This window comes from Kuraishia capsulata, genomic scaffold, assembly GCF_000576695.1.
Source record: "Kuraishia capsulata CBS 1993 genomic scaffold, Kuraishia_capsulata_scaffold_7, whole genome shotgun sequence".
NCBI classification, from domain to species: Eukaryota; Fungi; Ascomycota; class Pichiomycetes; order Pichiales; family Pichiaceae; genus Kuraishia; species Kuraishia capsulata.
The window spans coordinates 396,573-424,113 of record NW_019172956.1 but is presented as its reverse complement, the minus strand read 5'-3'; the positions used below and the strand labels follow the sequence as shown (position 1 = coordinate 424,113).

Below are 27,541 nucleotides of genomic sequence, written 5' to 3'. Positions count from 1 at the left end.
ACAAAAACACATTTTAATCAAATATACTGTTGTTTCGAGGCTTGTAGTGTGTAGAGGGGGCTTTTGGGGGCAGACAAAATGAGGTACCTTCCTAACAGGTTGGCATCATGAAGGTTATCATTCTTGTTAAAACCGCACTCGCCTAGCTGTTCGTATAGCCAGAAGTGTATCAATAGTTAACACCATTATTCTTTCTGGCAAACGAATGGGGAAAAATATGGCAACAGATCGAACCCGGAGCCTGCTAATAACGCCAAACAGGGCTGTGCCTGAGCTTGAATGGCGCACGACTATATATATCCTTCATCATGTATTTGTTTTGTGTGGGATCGATATCACCAGACACTGCCTATAAACCAGCCGAAGGTCCTGAAAACTATTGGCTTTGCACCTAGTATTTGATGACAATTGATTTGCTTTACGAGGTGCAGCGGTTGTACCAGTCCGAAGTGAGACAGGACTCTACATCCATGGAGCTATACAATATGATACGGGCCAGCCACCAGAGGATAACGCTGTCGCAACTCAGATCTGTTCTGATCAACAAGGATGGATCGAATTTTTCAGATTCTACGGTGAAGCTGATACTGGACATGTTTGGGAAAAGCAGTTTTGAACAATTGGAGTATCTGGAGTTCATACAGGTGTCGCAGTATCTGTTGGGGTATCTTCGAGTATTCCAGACCGTGGATCTTGACAGATCGGGATCGATATCCTTGCAAGAATACTCGAAGGCGTTACAGATTTACAAGTTTGGTCTTTTTCAGGACACAATTGATGAGATATTCGTCCAGTTTACGAGCTCTAAATCTGTTTCCATGAACTTTGATCTATTCCTGGAGAGCATGGTGTGGTGCTTGAAAATATTGCAATCTTTCAGCAAATACGAGTTGCCGAATTCTTCCAATGCAGTTTTGTCCCTGGATGATCTGTATGAACAGGTTGTGGGATTTTCGTCGTTATGATCCTCTTGATGAGTTCATCACAACTTCCAGACTTCAGCAGTCTGATGACATTTCACATTATTCTCCGAGCCACTCTCAGTAACTTATAGAATTATGACTTTCTGGAAACTTTTTTTACGAAACAATCATGAATATCGCCAAAAAATACATTTCGTAGACCTAAGCTCAAGCTGCCATTTAAGGCACGGGTCACCAAGGCAAAGTACTATAAAGCCCGTTGCTCTTCCTTATGCAAACTTTTGCTTTTCCTGAAAAATCGCGATTTAGTTCTCTCTGGACACCATAGGTTTAACCATAGGCCGGACCCAGAGCTTTAACCATAGCATTAATTTCAAGCACTTGATAACATCTGAAACGGCGTACCAGTTTGCATATGCTCGGATATTTCAAGCGTATGCCAGTTGGTATGGTGGTCCTTGGATGTGAAAATGGTTGACGAGGAACTTGTTAGATGATGAGTTTGTTTTATTATAGCATGTTTTTTCTGGCATCTCTAGTATTAGTGCTTCATGATAAGTCTTGAAGCACCCTGATTTCAAATCACAACGCTGATACCAAGTTCCTCAACCATTTCCTTTTTCGATATTGCTTGCCGATTGTGTTAGCCCTGTGGCATACATGAAGATGGGTAACTCATGGCCAATGTAGACTTCTTCCAATAGCCTTTTTTTCAACTCGTCCAGAGTTCTCCCCGTCCTCTGGACTCATATGTTACGTCCTTAAAACTCTGATGTTGGACACTTGTTTGAGATGGCATTTCCAAAGAACAATCTCCATTTCGAAGGTACGCCTCTGTTTCCAATACTGACATGACCTGGAATCCGAAGCATCGATACCAAGCCGTGCTGATGGGGTCTTCGCATAGAATCCACCAGTTGCCTTTAGTCTTTTCGATGTGGATCTTCTGGATACAGAACCTCAGCATAGACTTCAGCCTAGAGGGAACCTTTGCGTTGTATCTTTGATTTGATTTTCCAGCCTCATTCTCTTCCAAGTTAAATAGCTCCTTCATAACCAATGCCTTATCCTCGGAGAATGTGACAGGCAGCTTAGAAGAAGTAGCATGCCTGTTCTCGCTCTCGATAATACCCACAAGCTCAGATTCTGTGGGATTTCTCACCCTGAAATTAGGGCACTTCTCCCACCTAGGACCAGGATCTTTGGGATTTTGTGTGGTCAAAAAACCGGGGATCTTTAGCGCTTGGCCAATGAACCTAACGCTTTCCCTAGCATTATAGCCAGTGAGAGTACGTGACTTCTTTTGGTGATCGAGCTCTTGCAACGTGTATTCTGGAATCACCAATTTCACTTTATCTGATTTCCACTTTTTTATGACCGCAATGCCGCCCAGAAATGCAGAGGGATCAATGATCACGCTCAAAGAGGGTGTCTGGAGAAGGTGTTAGGAAAGTGTGATCTCCAGTACGAAATATACAGCCTCAATTGTAGAGATACACCAATTGGAACCTTAATACTCACAGATTTCATCACATCAAGATTTTTATTCTTTCGAAGAATATTGGAGGAACTATTTGGTGATCCCTATCGTAGGCTATATGGGGTTACTAAGAAGTCCAGCGGTTTTTGTGAAGGTGTGTGGATCAAATCCACGCCGCATCAAATAAACTCTTATTATGTGCATCATAGCTGCATACAAAAAGCACTCTCCATGCGTTATACAAATCATATATATGTGAACATCAGCTCTGTGGCAGACATTCTATGTCATTATACTTCATAACTGTCTATATACATTTTTGTGCCCATACATCTTCCTAAAGCCGAAGGGAGTTCTTCCTGACTCCGTGCATGAGTCGATCTGCTCAGTCATAGAAACTTGCAGAACTATCCATATACTGAACACCCTCCATGGGCTTGAACGGCCATCTCCAATATGCCTCCACAATCACGTCAAGTTCCTCTAGAGTTAGATCAATCACTTTGTTATCGAGAATTCGCTCCGGAACCGTCTCTCCGAAATATGCTGGTGCACCCGCACCCAATGTAGATATCGCATTTCTCACCGGAGAATTGCCAAAATTGCACAGTTTCTTGGACACAATGTTGAACTCAGCTACTCTGGTCTCAACGTTCTTGGGCTCCACCTGAATCAGACAAAGAGGCTCTGGGTGCTCAAACAACACTGCATCGTCATCTTTGGTTTTGGACTTATCAGACATGGCTATGAGTTTAGTGGTTGAGAACTTCTCTGCAATGAACCCCATCCTCTTCTTCTTTAACTTGGGTATCACCTTAGCAGCTGTATCGTCTGTAGTCCAAAATAGCATCCGTACCCTACCGTATTTCTGGAGCCAGTTCCTATCTTGCAAACAAGTATAGAACTGCATTAGTAGCGCTTCACCCCGCGGATAGCACAAGTTTCCATGGATCAAAAAAGACGGATGAATCTGGTTTCGAGAAACAAAATCCGGGTCTATTATACCCTCCCCTTCCAACTGAGTGTATGCTGACCAGTTGAACGAACTTAGCTTGGAAAGAACGAACTTGTCCCTTTCCTCAGGGGTGAGTTTCTCCAAAACCTGAGAGAGGTATTCGTTGGACTTTGCATGATCTTCCATCAAGATGTGTTTTCTCGGCTTCAAATGTTCGTGTAGTGCAAATGCAAAGCCATTGACCCCACTATAGAGATCCACTATCAGAGGATTCTGGTAGTTCAAATTCAGCTTAGACACGATCTTGGAGCTGGACTCATTCAATCCTATTACTGAGTAGCCATATAGATGTTTCGGTAGACTGAGGGTTTTCAGTATGTTTGCAAACCTAGACATTTCGTGTAGGCTGTGACATACCGGTATCTCGAATAGTTCTTCCCACAGTTTACGGCTAAAATATTTCACATTTGATGGAATGGTTACGAAGCCCCTCCGATGGGCCCTTTGATGCATGTACACTGTTGATTGCAAGGGCAGTTCAAAAAAATACACGATAACCCCAGAAGTGAAGGTGAACCGGTGACGGCTTGGATAATTTTATCGATAATGTTCAAAATCAAGCTCAAGGAACCAAAGGAGGCGGTTCTGGAAACCCCCAAAATCAAACTTAAGGTGGGCAAGAAAGAGACCAAGCCACACAAAATAGTACCTCGCATAAGAGTGAAACCTACCAGAATACCAGGCGATGGATACGATTCAGAAGATCCTGACCGAGAAGATGATCCATTGATGGAGGAAGGACTGATTTTGAGGATGTTACCGGACTCATCGTTGGAGCATCTTAGAAGATGTGTTGATGATGGTGATTTCAGTGGGATCACTATCAAGTGGAGAGACAGGAAAAGAGCCGTTGTTAAAGTGAAAGGCCAAATGTATGGCGCTAAGCTGGTTGATCTTCCTACAACAGTTGAGGTTTACAAGACACTTGATAAGAAGAACATGTTCAAGACAATAGACGTTTGCCAAATGTTGTTGGTGATTTCCCAGATAACAGACGAGAAGGAGGTTATGCAAATCCCCGTGGATAAGGAAGAGACATTTCCGGATGGACTGACACCTCCTTTACAGAACGTGAAACAGCGATTCAAGCAGAAGTTTACCAACAAGGTGTTTGAGTCGGTGGAAGACCGGGTGGAGGAGTTGCTGAGAATGGATGACGAAGCTGTGAATTCGAGTTATGAGCTGTTTGACCCCGAGAAAGAGCCACAGATTCCACAACAGGCATCGAGAACCAACATCAAGATAAATTTTGGTAAGGATAATGTCGATGAGGAAGAGGATGAAGACAATGGCCTAGATGACCTGGGAGACCTACAGATGGAGCTGGAGAAGGAACTAGTAGGTGACGAAGATGACAATATTGCTGAGATGGAAGAGATCGAAGGAATTGAGGGAATGGACGGAGCTGATGAGGAAGATGACGACGATGGAGATCTGGACGATGCTTCTTCCAGTGACGAAGATAGACCCGAGATTGACGAGGAACAGCAGCACAATAAGATTCTCAAGGAAGAGATCTCAGAACTGGAGTCTACGATAAAGGCCAAAGAACAGGACTTATTGAAGGCGAACAACCCAATCATCAAGAGCAGAATCAACGACGTGATCAACAGGCTCAGACAGGAGCTGGAAATTAAGTCTAGGCAAGTGAAGGAGAGTGAGGTGAGCGAACCAACTGACGAAAATCTGATACCACAGGATGATATTCCGGAAGACCAGGAAGACCAGGAGGACCAGGAGGATCAAGAAGATCTCGAGGATCAGGATGATGATGACGAAGAAGACGAAGAAGAAGAATTACACGACGCAGCAATGGAGGTCGAAGCCGTGGAAGAGCTGATTACAGATATTAACGAGACTCGCGAGGAGGACCAGATAGCGCAGCTGGGCGAGGCCCTTCCAGACGATGAAGATAGGGAATTGGCCGAGATATTCGGAGAAGAAGATCTAGACGGGTTGTTCTAGGGAATAAGATAAGATATTTCTAGTGTATAGATAGCCGAAATTTCAGTGTTGAATGGACATGGCCGTTTGCCCCAAATAGGTAGATTTTCCAGTCAAAAATGCCAACCTTAATCGGGGGTTTCATCCCACGCCCATTTAAAGCCCATTTGAGGCCTATTTTGGTCGTAATACGGTCGTGATATTGCCTCAATTATATTGCTCAGAGCAGCCAGAACAAAATCCGCAACCCTAAGGTTTTAAAAATATTGTGGCCACCAATAACCCGATTTTTCATTCAAGAATTGTGACCTGCATCCCCGGAACCCGCCTACATACCGAGGGAACGGGTCCCCTCTTATCAAAATGACGCTAATTTCCTCAAGTCATGTGGATATGAAGCTGCTGTAAGCGGCGTCAAAACCACACAAAGAGCAAGGATATTAAATTAGCAATAGGATTTATCGCTTCTTCAATTATGTCGTTGAATTGGGTGATGTTAAAGGAAGGAAACCCGCCTTTTGTACTGCTTCCCGAAGAAACCTTGAAGTTTCAATCCCCAGAGCGCAATGGGATTGAGTTGAAGGCGAAATATGAGAAGGGGGCTGCAAATATCACGGCAACTGGCAGGATTTTCCTGACAACAAAAAGAATCGTATTTGTGTCTAGCCACGGGGATTTTAACTCGTTTACGATATTATTTCCACAGATTAAAGCGCACACCCTGGAACAACCCTGGTTTGGCCCTAATAGATGGAGAGGGTCATTTGTCAACGAATCGCTGGAGAACGGGCTACGCCAAGAGGTTTATGATTTCACGCTGGTATTCAACGAGGGAGGCGCATTTGAGTTTGTAAAAATGTTTGATAAAGTGTTCACAGATGTCGGAGAGCAGCTTCCTGCATACAGCGAGAGGTAGCCAATCATGGACCCATGCTAAGCTGATTCGGCCGTCCCAGCCAAGTGAGCTCAGGGCGCCCCCTAGATTGGCTCATACTGGCTTCCTTTTTTGCAATTTTTTTAACGACTTTTTCGGTATATAAGTATCTGCATTATAATGAATCTAATTTTGGCATTTTAATTATAAATTCACAAAATTCGCCGTCTTATTACGAGCCCTAATTGTGCAATAGGCATGATGCAAATCTTTTCCCTCACCTCGGTTAGCCTTGAAACACTGGCACTTCCGGTCGGGGGAAGGTACATTTTGAATTTACCGCCCGCCCCACCCGTGCGGGTTATTTTGCCAATTTTTTTTATAAAGCTTGGTATTCTCCATCTTCTTCCGTCTGAAGAACAATAAGTAGCTTAGGGATATTCATATGTCTTACCCAACAACTATTTGAACATCACCCTCGCAAGTCGAGATGGTCCCGAAACCTTTCGAAATGCATTATCGCTCACTACGCTGTCACCAATCCGCCAAAGAGACTCACACTCTCCGGGGCAAATCTTCACGAGCAAACTTGTGATCCAAAGCTATCAGGCAGTTTCTGAAATGTTCCAAGCGTCCAGAATCGCCCTTATCTGAAAAGAAACTTTGGGTCCCGAGACCCCGGGATGCGGCTCAAGCGAGGTTACACGGCCCTGGGAACGTCACGTAGCCAGGAAATGCCTCCCGTAGCCATACAAACAGAGGAAGGTTTACCCACACAAAGCAAGAGGTCCGCGCTATTGCATCGAACCCCATTGATAAGTTATCAAATTGGTGTTTCCATTATGGAATCACAATCGCAGGATGTTCAATCCGCTCTGATGGTAGGTGACATTGTATTCATTTCTATCAAACACACAGATCCCTCTTTACTAACTCTGGCCATTTAGAGATTGCAACAGTTGAAAAGTCAATACGGAAACAATGTCAATCAATTGCCCGAATTTGTGAATCTGGTGAACTTCGTCAACTTCAAGATGAAAAGCTCGAATTTGCCCGCAAATAATGAGATGAACGTTCCTGCCAAACAAGAAGAGCACATCTTCAATCCACTGCAGCTGAAAGTGTTCAAGAACCAGCTTTTGGCCTTCAAATCGCTGGTGAAAAACCAGCCCATTCCCCAAGAAGTTGGCGCGTTTTTGTTCTCAAATGACCAGCAGACTAATTCCGGTGTTTCTCGTGTTAATAATAATGTTGTCCAACAAGGTGGCCCTCAACAGCAGATACAGCAATCGCTACCGGCCCAGGTGAGCAGTATTGCAAATGGAGCAAGTCGTTCTCCTAGTATGAACACTGGACTTCAGCAACAGCAGCAACAGCAGCAACAACAGCAGCAACAGCCACAACAGATTCAGCAGTCTCTTCAACAACCATTGCAACAACAGCCCCAAGTTATACACCCACCCGTGGCAAGACCCAAGACATACCCAAAGGCAGTCCTAGGTTCCACCAGCGGGGTCCCAGTGACTGATCCTTTCGTGCTTGTGAACAACTTTACAATCCCTACACAGTATAATCAGCCGTTTGAGGCGATATCCAACCCCATGACCAAGAGGATAATCCCCAGTTTATACCCCAAACCCATAGACATAAAGGAGGCTAGAGAAGTGAGGGATCTGGTCCAGCAGCTGGCTATAGATCAAGCTGTGGAGGAGTTGGAGTCTCTGAAAGACGTTAATGATGATTATTTGCTGGATTTGAAGGCCTTGAAGCTGTTGCCTATTCAAGTATCCACGAGGGGATATTTATTGAGTGTGATAAACCACCAGAGATCTCTGCTGACCAACTACTTCCCCAATTTCCCGTCTAATCTGCGAATGATCAACGATATGGATTTGAGCATTCTGGCAAACTTAAAGTTGGAGCAGCAAAACTTCAAAATCAAGTTTGAAAAGGGCGAGATTGTCAAAAGACAGAACAACTTAATAATGGCTTCGCAGGACTGGCTGAGCGGTAGAACCGCAAAAACAGACAGAATAGCTAAGTTCGGTAAGCAAGTTCACCAATTTCATGTCTCTGTGGAGAAGGAAGAGTTGAAGAAGCTAGAGAAGAATGCCAAAAAGAGATTGCAGGCCTTGAAGGAGAACGATGAAGAGGCTTATTTCAAGCTTTTAGATCAAACAAAGGATACCAGAATCACCCATTTGTTGAAACAAACAAACGTGTTCCTGAAAACCCTTTCTCAGTCTGTGAAGGATCAGCAGAGAGAGATTGCCGATAAGCCAGAAGATGAACTGACTGAGGAAATGGATGATAGTGTTGATTATTATTCCGTTGCTCATAAGGTGGTCGAAAAGATCACCGCCCAGCCAACAATTCTTGTGGGAGGATCTCTTAAGGAGTATCAACTCAAGGGCCTAGAGTGGATGGTTTCCCTGTACAACAATCATTTGAACGGTATTCTTGCCGATGAGATGGGTCTTGGTAAGACAATTCAAACAATCTCTCTGGTAACATATCTTATAGAGTCAAAACACGTGGAGAGACCGTTTTTGATCATTGTTCCCCTCTCGACCTTGCCAAACTGGAACCTTGAATTCGATAAATGGGCTCCTTCTGTCAAAAAGATCTCGTACAAGGGTGTTCCAGTATTTAGAAAACAGATGGCAGGCGATATCAGAGCGGGCAACTTTCAAGTGTTGCTCACAACATTCGAGTACATCATTAAAGACAAGAGTCTTCTCTCCAAGATTAGATGGTGCTACACTATTATAGATGAGGGTCATAGGATGAAGAATGCGCAATCCAAACTTTCCCAGACGTTGACTGTTCATTATCACTCCGATTATCGTTTGATTCTGACTGGTACTCCTTTGCAGAACAACCTTCCAGAACTATGGGCATTGCTGAACTTTGCTCTGCCTAAGATCTTCAACTCTGTCAAGTCTTTCGATGAATGGTTCAACACCCCCTTTGCTAATACCGGTTCTCAGGACAAGATAGGACTATCTGAAGAAGAAACGCTACTGGTGATCAAGAGACTACACAAGGTGCTGAGACCGTTCTTGTTGAGAAGATTGAAGAAAGATGTTGAGAAGAATTTGCCAAACAAGGTGGAGAAGATCATCAAGTGTAAGAAGAGTTCGCTGCAAATGAAACTGTACAGCCAAATGTTGAAATACAACCAGCTGTTTATCGGTGATCTGAAACCAACCGGTGTCAAAGGTCTGAACAACAAGCTCATGCAATTGAGAAAGATTTGCAACCATCCGTTCGTGTTTGTGGAGATTGAAGATCTTATAAACCCCAACCATGAAACCAACGATGATATTTGGAGAGTCAGCGGAAAGTTCGAACTTTTGGACAGAATCTTGCCGAAGTTTAGAGCTACGGGTCATAGAGTGCTGATTTTCTTCCAGATGACCCAGATCATGGACATCATGGAGGACTTCTTGCGTTACAGACAAATGAAGTACATGAGACTGGATGGTGACACCAAGGCTGATGATCGTACAAGTTTGCTGAAGGACTTCAATGCCCAGGATTCCGATATCTTCATCTTCTTGCTGTCCACACGTGCCGGTGGTCTGGGTCTGAATTTGCAGACTGCTGATACTGTCATTATCTTCGATACAGATTGGAACCCCCACCAGGATTTGCAGGCCCAAGACCGTGCCCATCGTATTGGACAGAAGAACGAGGTTAGAATTTTGAGACTGATCACAGAAGATTCCATTGAGGAGTACATCTTGGAGAGGGCTCACCAAAAGCTGGATATTGATGGAAAAGTCATCCAGGCTGGTAAGTTCGACCAGAAGTCCACTGCTGAAGAGCAGGAGGCTTTGCTGAGATCGTTGTTAGAGAATGAAGAAAGCAAAGTGGAAGAAGAAGAGGATGACATGAACGATGATGAGTTGAACGAAGTTCTGGCCAGAAATGATCAAGAGTTGATCAGTTTCAAGGAGATGGATAATGAGAGAATCAGAAACCAGTACGCGAACAAACCAAGACTGTACACTGATGCTGAATTGCCCGAAATATACAACATCGAGCCCGAAATTGAAACAAACGAGGAAGAAATCACCTATGGTGGTAGAGGCGCACGCGAACGCAAGGTCACACACTACGATGAAAACGTTTCTGAAGAGCAATGGTTGCGGGAGATTGACGGTTATGTCTCCTCCGACAACGAATCCAAGCCCAAACGTAAGCGTGGACGCAAACCCAAGGAACAGTCACAATCCACGAATGGCGAAAAACAGGCAATGGGTGATTTCGTCGTGGATGATGAGGATGAGGGTGTCAAGAGACCTAAGGTGAGCAGATCTCCCTCTGTCAGAGGAAGAGGCAGAGGAGGATTCCGTGGCCGTGGAAGAGGCAGAGGACGCGCGGGTCGTCCATCTCCTTTAACCCGTTTGCATTTGGTCGAGACCGACATCTCGGAAGAGGACAGATTGCGTTTGCAGACAATCACTCAACAGATATACGACTATTTGGTCAACTACAGCAATGCCGAGGGACGTGTTTTGAGTCCAATTTTCATGGTCAAACCCAATAAGAGACTCTATCCTGATTACTATGTGCTCATCCAGTTTCCTATTGCATTTGACATGATTCAAAAACGGATCAGCTCATATGAGTACACCAGCATTGCTCAGTTCATGGAAGATGTTCATCTTATGTTTGTGAATGCCCGGACTTATAACCAAGAAGGGTCGACGGTTTACATGGACGCCATAGAAATGGAGGAGATTTCCATCGCAAAGCATAGGGAACTCACTAGCGAAGACGTTGATTTCAGCGAGTTTGACAAGCTCTACGATCTGAAAGCGTTGATTCCATCTTCTTCGTCAAAGCACTCTAATGTGGATTCCCAAGCTGAATCTCAAGCTGATGCAGTCAAAGCCAATGAGTCCGAGTCTCCTGAGCCCAACGGGCAATTTAGACGAGCTGAGTCTTCCAATGAACCGGATAATCAATTCGAAGTTACCGACTATCAATCAGATCAACAGGAGAGCTCGGAAGTGCCAGATGAGTCCCAAGTAATCGCAGTTGACGAGCAAATATCTGTGCAGGAGGAATCTGCCTCTATTTCTAAGGAACCAACACCTATAGACGCGTTTGGTGATACTGCTTGAAGCAGGAATTGCGTTCATTTATTTTGATACGCATATTACAGGATGTTAATGTTAGGATATACATTTAATACAATTTGCGCTAATGTATTAATCCGAATGGTCGTAGACGAAAGCAAGCAAGATTCTTGAAACTTTACATTAGTGTGACAATTATTCACCATGTATTGTTATGTAAAATGTGTCTATGAACCAATGTTGACTGTAGTATTGATTTTCATGTCTTTTCACCTATGAATCTCCTTCATGCTTCCCATGGTGTCTGATAAGTCGTCCACATGCATTGGTGCATCCGTAGTCGGAGTCAAAGCATCAGCACCCATGCTGTATGAGGCAGCAGATCCATCCTGAGACGATTGGATTACCTGTTTCAAGATCTCAATGGGATCTACGGAGTCCAAGGCAGAGTTGTCACTTTCAGCATTGGAAACAGCCAATTCTTTCTCTTTGAACATGTGATATGTCTCCCAGACGTACCGTTTCGTATAGTGTGCCAAGGCTGCGATCATGCCCAACTGCAAAAAGTTCATACAGCAATTGAACATAGCAAAGTTGTTTGTCTGAGTGCCCAGAATCATCATGGACAGAATCAGACTGCAGGCTGAAAGTAAGATCAATGCTGAAAAGTTTGAAATCGCAATCACAAGGTTGACCCAATTCATCATCACGTTTCGGAATACCCTGTTTCCAACAAGTTGGAACCATAGGGCGAACATTGCCAAATGTAGCTCACACAACGGGGAGAACAGGACGGAGAAAGATGAGAGATATTTCATAATGCTCGAGTACACAGCAGCTTTGGTCATTGGTGCAACCTGGGATGTGTGCATGTACAGAGGCTCCACCTTCTCTTTGATGAACAAGATAGACGGCAAAGTATGGTCGATAAAGTTCATAGGACCAGACCACAGCATATCATAGGCAATATTGCAATTTGGCGGGCCCATATGACTGAAATCCTGAGGCCGCGTTGTGAACGAATGCTTGAATTCAATGTTGACCAGACCGGTGCCGGGGTAAGAGAAGCTGCTGTTGTCTATGAGATATCTCATGGGAGTGAGCTTCAAGGAGATTTGCCTGTAGTCAATCATGAACGATGGCTTGATGAGTGAAACCATTGGATCTCGCTCACCTTGAAACGACGCCTTTTCTTCTTCGAAGATTTGTCTGAGGACAGTGAAGACGTTTGAGGTGTTGAAGGGGACAGTCTTGCCGCCATATGGGAATGCGCCACTGGGATGAAACTGTTCTCTGTTCAGGGCACTCGAGAGGCTAAACAAGGGTAGATCGTTCACAAACGTAGTTTGGTAGAAGAAGTTTTGGGCGCAGATCACGTTCAGGCAAATCGCCAGACCCAAGACTAACAACGCCCTGTCGAATGGTCCCTTTTCAATTTTCAGTTTGGGCCGCGCCTCCCACCACTCATTGGCGCTAAAGCGAGGCCTTTCATAGAGCTTACGAAGGAGTGCTGATGCCATTTTTGATTGAGTTTAGTGTGTAGAATGAGGTGATAAATCGTAACCGCTTGAATCCAAGCTTATTAAACGCTCAAAGGCGTGCGGCGTGCGGCGTGCGGCGCACCATTTCTGCATGCAAACTCGAAGATGCATAAATTATCCCACAATCAGCTAAAGCTCAAAATTATCTTTTTGAGCAACAGGTATTTGTTTCGTCAGCCCATATTATAAATATATATCACGGTTGGCGACACAATTGTCTTCTCCAAAACTGATGGTTTACGTAAAAGTGTGATTACCATTTTGCGTCCCTGAAAATTGAAGACCCATCCTGAAAACGAACGCAGCCTGCTCTACATATTTCAGTTGAATCCAAGCATCAGAACACGCCGTCCCGAGATGTCCGTTGTCAAGAAAGAGAGAGTCAAGCAGGTGCCGAAGTTTATGCAGGCTACTGTGTCTTGTGGTCAGCAATCAATTTTGTACGGTCAATGTATTATGAAACACTATCAGAATATGTCCAAGGACGCCTGCGCCGCTGAGTTTAGTGCTTATAAGAAGTGTGTGCAGACGGTGCTGAGCAGGAAATGGTGAATTTTAGGATAGCTCAGCAGAAGGTGACTGGATAATGGCAAAATAGCAAAATTTGTACATAATGAAATGCTATGAACTCTATACATGACCGCTATGCTCAAGTTCCATCTTCAACCTCTTGAACGCTTTCTTGCTGGTCTTTCTGCCAAAAAACTTTTTATACAGCTTGGATAAGGCAACAAACCAGACTGTGTGGCCAAATTGCAGAACAGCATAGTTGACTGCTGCCATAGCTACAAGTATCAGCTTGAAACTCCAAGAGGTGTATGTCAAGTCCATCAGATCTCCCAAGCTGCTTTCTTGTGGTATGAGAAGAAGCAAAGCCGAAATCAGGAATGCACACACAATATTCACAATGAAAGGAACGTTCTTGGTCGCAGGTTCTCTGTATGGTGGACCCACGGTAAGTACTATTGCAGCCAAAATGTACTGGAAGTTTGCGAAAGCAAAGAGCGCGGTGTTGTCTGTGGACTTGACTGCATCGTCGTTGCCAGGGATTGGCTTCAAGTACCAGTCGGTATCCTGACAAATGTTCCAGACTATCACCTGAAAGATAAGCAGAATCGCAATGTCTCCCATCAAGGGTATCAAGATTTTTGGCGAAATCAGATTTGCAGTGGGTCTTTTCTGACACAGAATTGGGAAAGGCTTGGACCAAGACATGAATATAGCTATGGGTAATATCAGAAACATATCAATGTATAAGAATTGGAAATCCCCCAAATTAGTACCCCTTTTGTAGAGAATCGACACCGAAACAAATTGAATGGCAGAGTATAACGACATGAACTGGAAGCACGAAAAACTCGTCACCAACGATGCCCGGCCTTCTTTGATAACATCCAGAACGCACGAGATCTCGAACAGACGCGAGGTAAAAGGAGCAGCAACTGAAGCCTCAGCTTCACTTAGCGATATCCCAACATCTGCGGCCTTCAAAGCACCACAATCGTTAGCACCATCGCCACAGAAACCGACAGTATAGTCCAGTTTCTTCAGCTGTTCCACCAATTCGTGTTTTTCATCAGGAGACATTCTAGTGAAGATGTTGCCCTTCATAAGCATTTTCTCAATGAGCATATCCTGGTCCTTCAGTTCTGTCAATATGTACTTGAAGACATCACCCGTGACTGCCAGACAGAAGTGTGAGGACTGATCTGGTGATAGTGGTTCCAATGTGACTGGATCCAATTGCAGGTCTGGATTATCCACTTCTTCCCACACAAACGGAGATCCCTCGTCATTCGGTCCATCAACAAACACAGGAAGATACACCGCACTTTCGGGGTCCACCAAGCAGCATTCTCTGGCAACGCTGATGGCCGTGAGAACGTTATCACCAGTGCACATTATACATCTGAGATTTGCATCTGACAACTGTTTGAGTGAGGCTTTCGTCGAGGGCTTCAGCTTATTTTCAAACACGATAAACCCCAGAAATTCCAGCTCGGTCTCGCAGTCCTCTCTCTTCAGATCCTTGACGAATCTGAGGTCGTTTCTCGAAGGACTGGCATTCAGAGTCTTTCCAGCACACGCAATTACTCTGAAACCGTTATGGGTATAATGATGGAGAAGCTCCTCGTAATCTTCGGGAAGAGTTTCTGGATTGCAAATTTTCTCGATAACCTCTGGAGCACCCTTGACGTAAGCCATGAGAGCGTTACTCGATCCAACGGCCTGGGTAATGACGGCCATTCTTCGCAGATGCGAAACAAACTCAAACTCCTTGATAAGAATGAAATGGTCATTATGTGAAGACTCGGGCGATATTAGGCTTGGTGTCAAGCCATCGGGCACGTCGTAATGGCTGTAGAATTCCAATAGCTGCTCATTACGCTCGTCCTCGGTCATGATCCAATTGGTGAATTCAAACATTTTGTTATCCAAAGGATCGCCTATGAGCTCTCCATCCACACTCTTCAGAGAATGACAATTCAGCATGGATGCAAACAAATTTATGGCTCTGTTTCCAGCAGCCTTCTCGTGAGAAAGGGCCTCCAAGGACTCACCCAGCAATTCAAAGGACGCTGTCTTCAGCAGCTCCAGATTGCTCGATATAATTGGACAGAATACGGAAGACTTGCGATCAGGAAGGGGAACAGGCATGTGAATTCCAAGAACATCCAAACCATCTTCGGTCAAGGTACCGGTCTTATCGAAGCACATCACGTCAAGCTTACCACCCACATTCACGCGGGTAGGCGATATACAGAATATCTGTTTCTGTCTGAGTCTTGACAGTGCGAAACTTGTGCCAATGGTGAGAGTGGCAGGCAGAGCAGGAGGAACAACGATCGTGATCAGATCCAGAGCCCGAAGAATGATGATTTTAGGACCCAGACCGAGCTTAATGAAATTGATAGTGGAGAAGATGAACCCAATTGCGGCAATTATGGTCATGACTCCAATGTATCTAAACGAGTCCTCGTAGAACTTGAATCCTGTAGGTTTGGGGAACAGCATCGACCTTACCAAAGCACCTTTGGTGGTGTTGAAGCCGGTCTTGACTACCAGTGCAATTGAGGCCTCATCGGCACTCGCCTTGCGCGAACGTATAACCTTGGTACCACTGTAAAGAAACGACTTTGCGAGTGTCTGTGAGAACTTTGGTCTGCTAAATTCGAACTCCAAATCACTGGCAACGTTCTGCGTGAGAGCCACCTTGGACACAGGCACAGACTCACCTGTGAGCATGGACTCATTCACTATACAATCTCCCGAAAGAAGAATGGAATCGCAGGGCAATAGACTGATGGAAGGATCTGAAACCTCAAAGATATCACCAGGCACCAAATCCTCGGAACTGACCTCTTTCCAGAACTCGTTTCTGCACACTCTGACAGAGCACGTGAACCTGGAGATGTCCTTGAGTCTTTTCATAGTTTGTCTGGTTTCTATCAAGGTCTGGACGATAGAGACGATGGAGATCATGAAAATGCAAAAGGCATAATAGTAATAATCATCCAGTAGCCATAGCACTATGGAGAATACCTGGAACACATAGAACGGATGCAACACCTCGTCCAGAAGCAATTGACTGTTCGATTTGTCGCGAATGTTGATCACGTTCTCGCCAAATATCGTTCTTCTGAGCTTGTAAAAGTCTTCTGAAAGACCGCCTTTAGAGGATTCCAGATCACACCAGCGTTCATCGATCCAGTTGCTGCTTACCTTGAACATGTCCTCCACCGGGGAATAGTACAATTTCATGTATCGGTACTCAAAAGAGATCAGGACCGGAATAAGAGGATCAGAATCAATTTCCGGATCCTCGAAAGGCTCTAAAACAGCCTCCTCGGTGGGCTTGCCCTCTGGATCGTGGTCCTTGAAGTTCTTGGAGAGATAGGTGGATAATGGCTGATTATACCATTGTCTGTTGATGTCTATTATCTCCAACTCGCCAAACTCGGTCTCCACAATGCACCAATCAGATTTTCCCAAAGGTGAAGGATTTCCCATCATTTTGACTCTATACCGGGGCAACCATCTGAGAAGCAGGTACCCCAGACCTGCAGTCAGAATGCATACCATATAGTATGCAAAAAGCTTCTTTCGAGACGTACTGTAACCTGCAATTCCAACAACGAGATCCTCCTCGGCGATATAGAACCTCTGGTAGTGCAAAAGTGCGGGATGGCTGGGAAACACTTCGTCATGGTGCTTGACTTCAGTCTTGAGGGTGCCAGGCTGATATTCCCTTCCACTCAGCGAGGATTGTACATCAGAATGATAATCGGTATCGTATAGCAAATGGGTTGATGAGGCGGCATCCATTGACCCATAATCAGCATTAGGCGAGCCTTGGGTGCTCCTTGTGGCTTTATCTACCAAGGAGCCTCTTCTTCCATAGTAGTCCGTGTAGTCGTCTTGGTACGAGTTCCAGTTTGTGTCATAATCAATTGGAGCCTCAGAATTTTCAGCATTTTCCATTGTGGACACTCCCTGAGCATTTTCAATTTCTTCGGTGGTAAAATAACGGAAGTTCAGTCGGTCTGTCTCAACCGAGCTTGATCGGGACGGGGTTTCCTCATAATCGGCGTCAATGTTGACATTCCTTCCTCTCCCACTTTCTGTAAGTTCCAGGCCACTGTCTAGCTGATTTGCCGTAGAATACGACAATCTCGGCGACCTGTAGTTACCCTGGTGATGGTGATGGTGGAACGAAGAAATCGAGGACGGAATCACTTCCGAGGCAGCTCCAGAGTACATCTCGTGATCGTTGTCGTCCAGCATATTGGAGGCATTGTCCGGTCGGGAGCTTCCATAGGACGAGATCGACTCTCTGTGCCTGGAAGAGGACCTCCTCGGATTGTAGGGTTGTCTTGAAGAGTAGGATGCCATTAGTTCATGATCTGTGGGACGGTGCGGAAATGGAGGACGCTATTAACGAAAATGGTTTGAACGTGGCAAATCTCCTCTAACACACTTTCCCAAAACAAAGAACTTCTTGCTATGTTCAAACAAACAGAAAATGCTGGACTTTTCACGGTGTTAAAAGGTTGTGCTGCAAGAGCCATGCGCCTTGCATCAAACGTTTCTGACCTGCGATAACCAGAAGCGGGAATGGGTTTCCTACGAGAGGAATAGATAATAGATAGCATTGAATGCGTATTTAAATAAGGATATACGGATTATGGCCCATTATTGGTTAAAACGCCGAAATAATAGACAGGAAATTCAAGTTTTTATTCGTATCAAAGAAAAACTCCAGAAAAAACAAAAACCAAAGACTTAATTGCAAGATAGTCATGACTCATGAGACTATCGCTATCTTCATGGTAACAGCAGGCGCAAACCTCTAATCTTATTCCCAGGCCCCAAAAAAAATTCAAAAAAAAAAACAAAAAACTAAAAAAAACCTCCACAGGTGTCCACATCAATGGCATGTTGCAAAAAGTGCACACAGAAGTCGATATAAAAATGTGATTAGTTGTGGTTCCACTGGCGAATCACTCGTATCGTCATGCAATAACTCAGACCATCGCCACCAATCAACACCTGGTAGTCTTCTCGTTCTCCAGATATGCCAAGATCTAGGCTTTTCTGGAGCTCAAAAACGAAGGCTTTGGCAAAGACACGGCAGACGGTGACTCGTGAAAAGAAGCTCCGGCATACACGAACTCTCCAGAAGCGGTTCTGACATGTTCGGCCGGTTTTTCAGCCTTTTTTGATGATTTCGCTGCTGGCTTTGCAGATTTTGGTTTCTTTTCCTTCTTGGGGGTCTCATTTGATGAACCATTACCGAAATCAGGGACGCTCCCGTCTGGAAGGGTTCTGTCCGGAAGACCCTTGTCTCCTTTCTTTCTGCTTTCTTTGGGTTTCGATAGAAGTAATGTCTTCAAATCACCCGTGTGTTTCTCCACGGCGCCATTCTTTGTTTTCTTTTGTGGAGTTGAACGGTCTTTGCGGCGATTCGAGTCAGACCCCTTGGGGTTGACTGGGTCCTTTGGCTTCGCTCCGAATCCAAAGTCGGGCGCACTGCCATCCGGCAACAAGCCTGCGGGAGGAATGTGCACAGAATCTTTGGAGGGCTTCTTCTTGGTGTTTTTCGTCTTGATTGTGGCAGCCGGAGTTGTGTTCGGCTCCGACAATTCCTGCCTAGCAGGTGATTCATGGACCATCATATTCTTGATCTTATATTATCAAATGAGTCTGTCTGTAGCGGGACAATGAGTATAATAACCTTTGCAAACAACTTTGTATCATTTGAGTTCGGACAACAGATTTGGTTGGGTGTCTTGTTGTTTATAAGGTGTTCCAGAGCAGTATCTTTTTGCTACAGTCGCTTGAGGTTTGCCATCACGATGTGCGTGGGAAACTCAAAACAACACGTGACTGATTTGAGAACGTGTGATCATGGATTTTGGTTGTAATCTTGAAAACAGAGTGCCTTATTAGATCCCCTGTTATCCCGTTCTTTCATGGTATTGCATAATAATAAGTGGGATCGGAAGGCTAAGAGGAACTACGTGCGAAAACACGGGCTGGGCACGGAGGGCTCAGGAGAACAGCCCGTAGAAGATCCTGAAGAGGTTGGGAGTGATGTTGTGGAGTTCGATTCGAACTCATGGAGGTATAGAAAGCCCAAGAAAGAGGCTGATGGTGATAAGCCTGATAATACCGTGGAGTTGGATAATAGCCAGGACAGCCAAGTGGAAGAAAAGAATTCAGACCAATCAGACGACGACCAGATGTCAGACATAGATGACGATATACGAAAGCTGGTCATTGACAGTCTCGCTCAAAAGGATGCTGCTGTTTTTGAGGCAAATCCCAGGCGGTTGAGTATTTCGGATTATTTGGAATGGTCCGAGGAAAAGGTGGGGACAACGCCACAACTGAAGAACCGGATTTTGACAGAAGACGAAAAACAGGAGTTTTACGAGTTAGAGAGGAAAATCGAGGAACAGAGGTTTCATAATGACGTGAGGGCAAAATTCTCAGTCAAACAGAAAGAGTTCAAGGCTCCCCGCAAGCCTAAAGTGATGGACCTCTCCAGGCAGGGTGATGATAATTATAGAACTGTGGTGGACCAGAAACTAGACAAGGCTTCTGTATGGACCACAAAGGCCACTCAAAAGCAGCTGGATGATGATCTGGAAGAGCTACTGGGAACTCCTTTAGAGACTTCTACAAGTTCAAGGGTTGATTTGGATGATTTGCTGAATCTTAAGCCTCCAGACAAGCTTAAAGTTCAGCCGCACGCTCGTGACGTCACAGCTCCAAAGCCAGGCGTGGAGAAAGATGATAACGACGAATTTTTGGATGAACTGTTGGGCGATTGAGGCCTCTGGAGTAAAGATAGATAATGTGATGTTTTTGATGTAAATATATTGAGTATTCATGGTTAATATCCAAACTTAAGTGCCAATTTCATGCTTGCTGATAGCCCAATCTGAAAACATCGCTGAAAGCCTATCCCAGAAAGGTTACCCGGCCTGTAAATTTTTTTTTATCAGGCAGGTACACTACCGACACCTTGAAGAACCTTTTCAGAGCTTCTGCGTTATCAACATAGTCCATTGAGCAACGTTTTTTAGTTACCATACTAAACATATAGATCATGTCCGTGTCTGCTTCCAAGGCTAAGAGAGAGGCCAAAAGACTTGCCGCTGGTAAGAAGCCCAAGAAGGCAGTCAAGAGCGACGCTGAATCTGCCGCAGAAGAGATTGCCAAACTGAAGTTGCAACAAGACAAGGATGGTTTGTCCGATCGTGTCACCACTGGTGTTCTGGACTCTTTGGCCACCTCCAGAGATATCAAGATTTCATCCCTGTCGCTTTTGTTCCATGGTAAAGTGTTGATTCAAGATTCCACCTTGGAGTTGAATTACGGCCGTCGTTACGGTCTGCTTGGAGAGAACGGTTGTGGTAAATCCACTTTGTTGAAGGCTATTGCTGCCAGAGAATTCCCAACTCCAGATGCAATTGACATTTACTTGCTGAACGAGCCTGCTGAACCAACCGAGTATTCTGCGTTGACATACGTTGTCCGTGAGGCTGAGAACGAGCTGGCCAGATTGGAGAAACAGGTCGAGGACATCATCGTTGAGGATGGTCCCGAGTCTCCAGTCTTGGAACAATTATATGAGAGAATTGATTCTATGGACCCAGCCACGTTCGAATCCAGAGCTGCCGTTATCCTGACCGGTCTGGGTTTTAACTCCAAGACCATCAAGAAGATGACCAAGGACATGTCTGGTGGATGGAGAATGCGTGTTGCTTTGGCAAAGGCTTTGTTCGTGAAGCCCACTCTGTTGTTGTTGGATGACCCAACTGCCCATTTGGATCTGGAGGCCTGTGTTTGGCTGGAAGAGTACTTGAAGAAGTTTGATCGTACCTTGGTTCTCGTTTCTCACTCCCAGGATTTCTTGAACGGTGTTTGTACCAACATGATCGACATGAGAATGAAGAAGATTCTGATGTACGGTGGTAACTACGACTCGTATGTCAAGACCAGAACCGAGCAGGAGACCAACCAAATGAAGCAGTACCAAAAGCAACAGGATGAAATCGTCCACATCAAGAAGTTCATTGCTTCGGCCGGTACCTATGCCAATTTGGTCAGACAGGCCAAGTCGAGACAGAAGATTCTTGACAAGATGGAGGCTGATGGTTTGATCGAGGCTGTTGTTCCTGACAAAGTGTTCTCGTTCAACTTCCCAGAGGTCGAGAAGCTGCCTCCTCCAGTTTTGGCTTTTGACGACATCTCGTTTGCCTACGATGAAAAGAAGGAGAACAACCTGTACACCAACTTGTCGTTTGGTGTTGATATGGACTCGCGTGTTGCGTTGGTGGGACCTAACGGTGTGGGTAAGTCCACCCTGCTGAAGCTGATGACCGGTGAATTGACTCCACAAAGTGGAAGAGTGTCCAAACACACACACATCAAGATGGGTGTTTACTCGCAACACTCTGCTGACCAATTGGATCTCACCAAGACTCCACTCGAGTTTGTTCGTGACAAGTTCTCTCACATCTCTCAGGACTTCCAATACTGGAGAGGCCAGTTGGGCCGTTACGGTCTTACCGGTGAGGGTCAAACCTCCCAAATGGCTACTCTTTCCGAAGGTCAGAGATCCAGAGTTGTGTTTGCGCTTTTGGCTCTTGAGGCCCCTAACATTCTGTTGCTGGATGAGCCTACTAACGGTCTGGATATCCCAACCATTGACTCGTTGGCTGACGCTATCAACGCCTTTAACGGTGGTGTGTGTGTCGTTTCGCACGATTTCCGTCTTTTGGACAAGATTGCGAAGGACATCTTCGTGGTTGAGAACCAAACTGCCACCAAGTGGGAGGGTTCTATCTTGGACTACAAGAAGAAGCTGGCAAAGAACATTGTTGTTTGATGGTGGTTCTGTATTGGACTATAAGAAGCTGATCATGAACATTGTTTGATGGTGGTTGGTTCAAAATCGCATTCAGTCGTTTTCTAGTGTTTTTATTGTTTTACGTTAAACTTTATACAGGTTGAGCTTGCTGTAGCCGGTAAATATTAAATAAATATTTCAACCGTTAAACCTCCAAACCGACCCCATTCCGAGGATATTTCCGGAGAGCATCGCCTTCTCCTGCGACGACGCGTAGGAAAGTCGCGACAGGGGAAGGATCTCATTGCTCCACAAACCGTCCCTGATACCCAGCAATTGCATTTTAAAGGGCGATTTTGCCTTGTTCTATTTGTGGAGTCTAATCTCTTGTATTTAGCCTCTTGTTCACAGATTTTCTGTTATCGACCTGGCCTACTGGATTCTACTATAACCACGATGGCCAGCATAGAGGTACCTCTAGCCAGGGACCAGCGATCCAGCGATATGGAGAGTTTTTCACCAGTTATAGATAGTTTGGAGTTTCATGAGGGTGTTGCCATTTCCACGGCGAATGAACCCTTATCTGAGTCCATGTCTGACTCTGTCTCCTCCTTCGCAGATACCTTGAAGATAGATATGACAGAAGACATGGTTCTATCCATGCAGCATGATAGGCTGCCGAGTTTTGTTTCCGAAACTAACGAATCTGGTCTATCGCCCATCAAGGTCTCGGGGTCTGGAGATTCGTTTCCGAAGAGAGTTTTGACACCATCGCGGAGTCGAACCTTGCGATCCAATGTACGTGACAATGTTGAGCAGTCAAGTTTTGCAAAAAGCCAAAAGAGCCCCACAAAAGGAGCTTCAATATTGGATAATGAAGAAATACGACATCCCAGTCTTAACTCGGGCCATTTCGCGACTCCAGTGAGGAAAAGGGCACATTCATCATCAAGCTCGGTGTCAGGAAACACACCGAAATACACTACGCCTACCGGACCGGAGTCTCTAAAACGCGTCACTTTCATGAAGGGTGTTGAATATGACCCGCCTACTTCTTCTCCTACCAAAAACCTGACGCCTTCTCGCTCAATTCTCAAACAACGCATCTTCGAGGACGACGAGTTTTCCGTTCAAGACTCCAATCTGGAGGCCAACGAATCCTGGATACCCGGTTCTATTATCCAATTGGAGCCATCGTCTGAACGAACAGCTTATGTTGTTCCAGGCTGTATCAGGGCATTATCAACTCCAGGGTTCGAACACCGTTTCGAAGCATATGCCTCTATCAATTACGCTATCAAGATCAACACTGCTGATTTCATGGTGAGAATCATCACGCCGAGACTGAATGAGCTTATCGCTCTAATTGAAGCTGATACAAAAGGGTTCATTGCAAAAGTTCAATCTGAAGTTGGAACGGACGCATTTGAGTTGAGGGCCGAGGTCCAGACGGTGAAAATACTAGGGTTTCTGCTATCCAATCAGCACTTGTGCACCCTTATGGAACCAGCAACTCTACGAGGTTTCCTTGCAAGTGCGGTTCATGTCCTCAGCAACTCAACATTTTCAAAGAGCATAGTGGCAGCGTATCTTCAGGTGATACGAGACCACAAGGTGCCGAACGGTATAGTTGGGCATCCACTATCGGAGTCGCTTCTGTTCGGCGTGCTCAACATCAAAGCCATGAACAGCGTCAGCTTAATGATAGAGCAAATAGCGACTTTGAGAAACTTTGTGGCCAAAAATCGCCAGATAATGGCAAAGAACATCGCAGTATGGTTCAACTTCGTGTGTGGTTGTCTTTGTGATGTCGGACTGGGAGGAAACGACAAAGTGGTAAGAATGGTCTCGTTATTGCTGGTGGATATGGTAGTCCAATTTGAAGATATTCCAGCAACCAGGACTATGGTATTTGATTTTCTAAACGGAACCATGAAAGAGAGCAACTTTGAAACCAAACTTCTTCCCAATGGGGACCACCTTAGGTCCAGCATCACGATAATTGAGTTCCTTGCTGATAGACTCAAGAAGCTGGTACTTAGAGGAAACTATTCCGTTGCAATGACCATATGGTCTCACGTCACGCTCCTTCTAAATAAGTTTACCTGGCAGGATGGAATTGAAAGCTGGGGAAAGGCAAAGTGTTGGATCGAGGTGTTCGTTCAATGTTACAAGTATAATGAGCAAGCTGCTTGTGAATCGCTGAAGGCGTGGACTACATTTGTTACCATGATTTCGGGATCATTTCCAACTGGTGGAGACCTCTCCATCATCCCTGCTGGAGTGAAAGAAAGATTGGGCTTACTAGTGTCTCCGTTCAAATTATGCGATCAATACGCTACCATTGAGGTTTCCCAGCAGTTTGACGACCTCTATAGACGCATATACATGTCTATCACCAAGACTTATATGAGAAAGTCCACTTCCAAAGACTGTTTCCCGCTGGTTAATGTTTTATGGGAATGCTGCATGTCCCCACCCCTCACATCCTTCTATTTCACAAAAACCGCTGCGACTCAGAGAATTTCACTGGGGGTTTCTATGGTATCTGCCATGTTCAATGGTCGTTCAGCAAACTCAATGCAGCAAAAGTCTGCGAAAATGCTGAGGACTGGCTTTACAACTGGCCAGGAATTGCTGCCGTTAAGTCAGCGTTGGATGATATCTGCCGAGCAGGCTCTTGCCAGCTTGATTGCAGACGCTTTCGGTGCTCTAAATATGACGAAAGAAGAGCGGAGAACCCTTCTAAATACTTACATGGCAGCCATGTCGAGGATTGTGCCGTTTGTCCAGAATGCGCAGAAGGCTTTCTTCCTGAAAGTCATATATCATACTCGATTCCTCGTGAAAGAGCTGGTCGAATATACCAAAGAGAAGGAGTCATTTACTCCCGATGAATGCATAAGAATACTGCTATCGATCAAAGACAACTTCAACATCGAGAGTATTGTTTTGGAAAGTGCTGGTTCTCCTTCGTGTTGTGCTACTATGGTTTCTTACTTCTTGGACTCGGAGGAGCTGGCGTTGGAGCTATGTGAGACTATGATGCCCATTCTGGGAAAGAAGGATTTGGTATTTTACTCAACCATCGTGGGACTCAAGAAACCATTTTTGAATGACTTTGTCATTCGCAGGTTGAAACAGTACTCGCTCTCCAATAAGAGCGATCTGAGTCTGCTTGGCCATATCATTGGTAACCTCGATGCTAACTCTGAGTTCATCACTGCGCTGTTGAAAGCGCTACCAAATGTATCTGACCCATCGATAGTACCAAGGATTAATCTTGAGAACTGGAACTTCCAGTCAATAATGATGTTTTTCGAAATTTCCAAAGTGTTCAAGAGTGGTGACAAGACCAAGTCTTTTGCGCTTTTGTGGAAGCCCTGGGTATCTGTTTTGCAAAAGACGTCCGTTGATGAGATATTGGAGTATTTGGGACCAGAAAAGTTTCTTGACTCTTTGCCGAGTGCATTTTACCTAAAAGTGATCTCAAATCTTCTGCTTAGTGAGCTCAGTTCGAATCAGGTTGGCAAAACAACCACGCTAGTATCGAGCTGGATAAGCTTTTGCGAACGATCTTCAAAAGAAAATGTGACAATTGAGACTTTCAAGCTTCTCCGTGATCGGTTGGAGAAATTTCCTGATGAAGGCATTGTGGAGAACGTGCCTGGCTATTTGAACTGGAGTGGTTCTTCGCGGATATGTTCCCCATTGAAATCAAAATCCGAAGATGAAGACGGGTCTGGAAATGATTCTACATCCGCAATTGATTCTATTCCTTCTCAAATTTCCACGGAGCAAATTTCCATTGAGCCCTGTAGGTCTGACGAAGTTACCAAATCCGGCCCGGCTCATGTTTCTGCCGTGGTTGATGTTCCTGCTTCCAACTCAGATCAAGGAAGCCCTCCTCCAAAGAGATCGCACGATGCTTCTGTGGTCTCCCTTTCGGATTCAAGTGACAATTGGCAGGAAAAAGTTGCGAAAAAGCAACAACTAGGCGATGTTAGAGATGAAAATGGATCACAAAAGGAGCCGCTTGCTCCATATACTACTTTGACCAGTTTTGATGAGGCTCTTCAGGCGCAATTGGTGCCCTCGCCCAATCTCCAAAGTCCCTGGAAAACTCTTGATGATTTGGTTCGTGAGATCTGCGAGACGATGCCCGAGGGACTGAGCAGTGAAGGCAAGGTTGAACTCGAGAAAAACATGCTACGATTACTTTTCAAATTGAAAACTTCAGGTGTGCACTAGAGCTATAATGAACTACAATAAAGATTTTCAGTTTGTGCGTAAACCCAACTTTTGGCATGAAAGGCAAGATCCCAATAGAACGTGCCATGAAAGGGCATGTTTCAAACACGTTAGTCAACCCTCATTCAAATTAACAAAGCGTTCAATTTTATCAAACTTGTTCGATACCAGTCTCTCTTTCTTGGACTATTCGAGTTAAGCTTGATGAAACTTTTTTCCCGGCCTCCTTTCCGGTCGCCTTTCCGGCTTCTTTTCAGCTCTCGCTATCAAACCGAGCCAGCCCACTCAACAACTCTACCCCCACCGCGACGGAATCAACAAATTTGATTCCAGGAAAAACATCTTTGAACTGGACATCCAATCCACTCAAACCAGCACATCCCAACAAGATGATCTTGGCACCTTCATCAACCAACTTCTGAACCTTTTTCTTCAAGCCCTCAAACTTGGCAGGATCCCTCAATTCCAGGACATTCACGTTGGCAGCTACCGTAGGGAGGCAGAATGAAGGCAATGACCTGCTTGAGTCTGTAAAAAGATTCAAAATGTAGTTAGCAGCCGTTGAGAGAGGATCTTGTAGATAACCGAGTAAAGGCAGAGAACTGAAGTTTAAACGCTTACCTGATGGACCATACAGGAAATCCAGAATTGCATCATCCAGAATCTTCTCCCAAGAGCTAGTGGAGGTCAAAATTGCAAACTTGTAAGCTGAACCAGCATATGCTAGAGAATACAGCATCGTTGCTTGGAAAATTCCCAGAACCGGTTTGGTAGTTACCTCACGCAATTTATAAATTAAGGGATGATCTGAATAGCAACAGACGAGGTATCCATCAAATCTACCAAGGTATTTCTCCTTGAGTATTGGGAAACACGCCTCTGTTGATTGGTGTGAGGTTTCAGGTCCATCGATCTCTGGTGGAGCGGACGAAGGACCTGTGAAGAACTGGAATTCTATTTCGGGAATGGGCTTGAGAATCTGTTCCAAGTTATCGGTCACCGACTTGGAGGAGTTAGGATTGATGATCAGTAGGGTTTTTGCGGTCATTTTATCTTTGGTAG

At 45.0% G+C, this 27,541-nt stretch overlaps 14 protein-coding genes across 14 annotated transcripts; 8 read left to right on the top strand and 6 right to left on the bottom strand.

Moving 5' to 3' along the window:
- Positions 1–401: 401 nt before the first annotated feature.
- Positions 402–965, top strand: KUCA_T00005707001 (uncharacterized protein; the record flags this gene model as incomplete). Its single annotated transcript, XM_022601597.1, has 1 exon — positions 402–965. The coding sequence occupies one exon, from the start codon at positions 402–404 to the stop codon at positions 963–965; it is 564 nt and encodes a 187-aa protein (XP_022461697.1).
- Positions 966–1,635: 670 nt separating this feature from the next.
- Positions 1,636–2,453, bottom strand: KUCA_T00005706001 (uncharacterized protein; the record flags this gene model as incomplete). The annotated part of the gene is made up of 2 exons (XM_022601586.1): positions 1,636–2,355; positions 2,445–2,453. 2 exons carry the CDS (start codon positions 2,451–2,453, stop codon positions 1,636–1,638), a joined length of 729 nt encoding a protein of 242 aa, XP_022461696.1.
- A 335-nt stretch (positions 2,454–2,788) lies between these two features.
- KUCA_T00005705001 (uncharacterized protein) lies at positions 2,789–3,754 on the bottom strand (the record flags this gene model as incomplete). Its single annotated transcript, XM_022601575.1, has 1 exon — positions 2,789–3,754. One exon carries the CDS (start codon positions 3,752–3,754, stop codon positions 2,789–2,791), a length of 966 nt encoding a protein of 321 aa, XP_022461695.1.
- A 210-nt stretch (positions 3,755–3,964) lies between these two features.
- KUCA_T00005704001 (uncharacterized protein) lies at positions 3,965–5,383 on the top strand (the record flags this gene model as incomplete). The annotated part of the gene is made up of 1 exon (XM_022601563.1): positions 3,965–5,383. One exon carries the CDS (start codon positions 3,965–3,967, stop codon positions 5,381–5,383), a length of 1,419 nt encoding a protein of 472 aa, XP_022461694.1.
- A 454-nt stretch (positions 5,384–5,837) lies between these two features.
- KUCA_T00005703001 (uncharacterized protein) lies at positions 5,838–6,278 on the top strand (the record flags this gene model as incomplete). The annotated part of the gene is made up of 1 exon (XM_022601552.1): positions 5,838–6,278. The coding sequence occupies one exon, from the start codon at positions 5,838–5,840 to the stop codon at positions 6,276–6,278; it is 441 nt and encodes a 146-aa protein (XP_022461693.1).
- An 800-nt stretch (positions 6,279–7,078) lies between these two features.
- KUCA_T00005702001 (uncharacterized protein) lies at positions 7,079–11,371 on the top strand (the record flags this gene model as incomplete). The annotated part of the gene is made up of 2 exons (XM_022601541.1): positions 7,079–7,117; positions 7,184–11,371. 2 exons carry the CDS (start codon positions 7,079–7,081, stop codon positions 11,369–11,371), a joined length of 4,227 nt encoding a protein of 1,408 aa, XP_022461692.1.
- Positions 11,372–11,595: 224 nt separating this feature from the next.
- Positions 11,596–12,846, bottom strand: KUCA_T00005701001 (uncharacterized protein; the record flags this gene model as incomplete). Its single annotated transcript, XM_022601530.1, has 1 exon — positions 11,596–12,846. One exon carries the CDS (start codon positions 12,844–12,846, stop codon positions 11,596–11,598), a length of 1,251 nt encoding a protein of 416 aa, XP_022461691.1.
- Positions 12,847–13,224: 378 nt separating this feature from the next.
- On the top strand, positions 13,225–13,419 carry KUCA_T00005700001 (uncharacterized protein; the record flags this gene model as incomplete). The annotated part of the gene is made up of 1 exon (XM_022601519.1): positions 13,225–13,419. The coding sequence occupies one exon, from the start codon at positions 13,225–13,227 to the stop codon at positions 13,417–13,419; it is 195 nt and encodes a 64-aa protein (XP_022461690.1).
- Positions 13,420–13,497: 78 nt separating this feature from the next.
- KUCA_T00005699001 (uncharacterized protein) lies at positions 13,498–17,760 on the bottom strand (the record flags this gene model as incomplete). Its single annotated transcript, XM_022601508.1, has 1 exon — positions 13,498–17,760. The coding sequence occupies one exon, from the start codon at positions 17,758–17,760 to the stop codon at positions 13,498–13,500; it is 4,263 nt and encodes a 1,420-aa protein (XP_022461689.1).
- A 692-nt stretch (positions 17,761–18,452) lies between these two features.
- On the bottom strand, positions 18,453–19,043 carry KUCA_T00005698001 (uncharacterized protein; the record flags this gene model as incomplete). Its single annotated transcript, XM_022601497.1, has 1 exon — positions 18,453–19,043. One exon carries the CDS (start codon positions 19,041–19,043, stop codon positions 18,453–18,455), a length of 591 nt encoding a protein of 196 aa, XP_022461688.1.
- A 297-nt stretch (positions 19,044–19,340) lies between these two features.
- Positions 19,341–20,204, top strand: KUCA_T00005697001 (uncharacterized protein; the record flags this gene model as incomplete). The annotated part of the gene is made up of 1 exon (XM_022601486.1): positions 19,341–20,204. One exon carries the CDS (start codon positions 19,341–19,343, stop codon positions 20,202–20,204), a length of 864 nt encoding a protein of 287 aa, XP_022461687.1.
- A 278-nt stretch (positions 20,205–20,482) lies between these two features.
- KUCA_T00005696001 (uncharacterized protein) lies at positions 20,483–22,267 on the top strand (the record flags this gene model as incomplete). Its single annotated transcript, XM_022601475.1, has 1 exon — positions 20,483–22,267. The coding sequence occupies one exon, from the start codon at positions 20,483–20,485 to the stop codon at positions 22,265–22,267; it is 1,785 nt and encodes a 594-aa protein (XP_022461686.1).
- Positions 22,268–22,684: 417 nt separating this feature from the next.
- KUCA_T00005695001 (uncharacterized protein) lies at positions 22,685–26,479 on the top strand (the record flags this gene model as incomplete). The annotated part of the gene is made up of 1 exon (XM_022601464.1): positions 22,685–26,479. One exon carries the CDS (start codon positions 22,685–22,687, stop codon positions 26,477–26,479), a length of 3,795 nt encoding a protein of 1,264 aa, XP_022461685.1.
- Positions 26,480–26,732: 253 nt separating this feature from the next.
- On the bottom strand, positions 26,733–27,527 carry KUCA_T00005694001 (uncharacterized protein; the record flags this gene model as incomplete). The annotated part of the gene is made up of 1 exon (XM_022601451.1): positions 26,733–27,527. One exon carries the CDS (start codon positions 27,525–27,527, stop codon positions 26,733–26,735), a length of 795 nt encoding a protein of 264 aa, XP_022461684.1.
- Between the last annotated feature and the right edge of the window lie 14 nt (positions 27,528–27,541).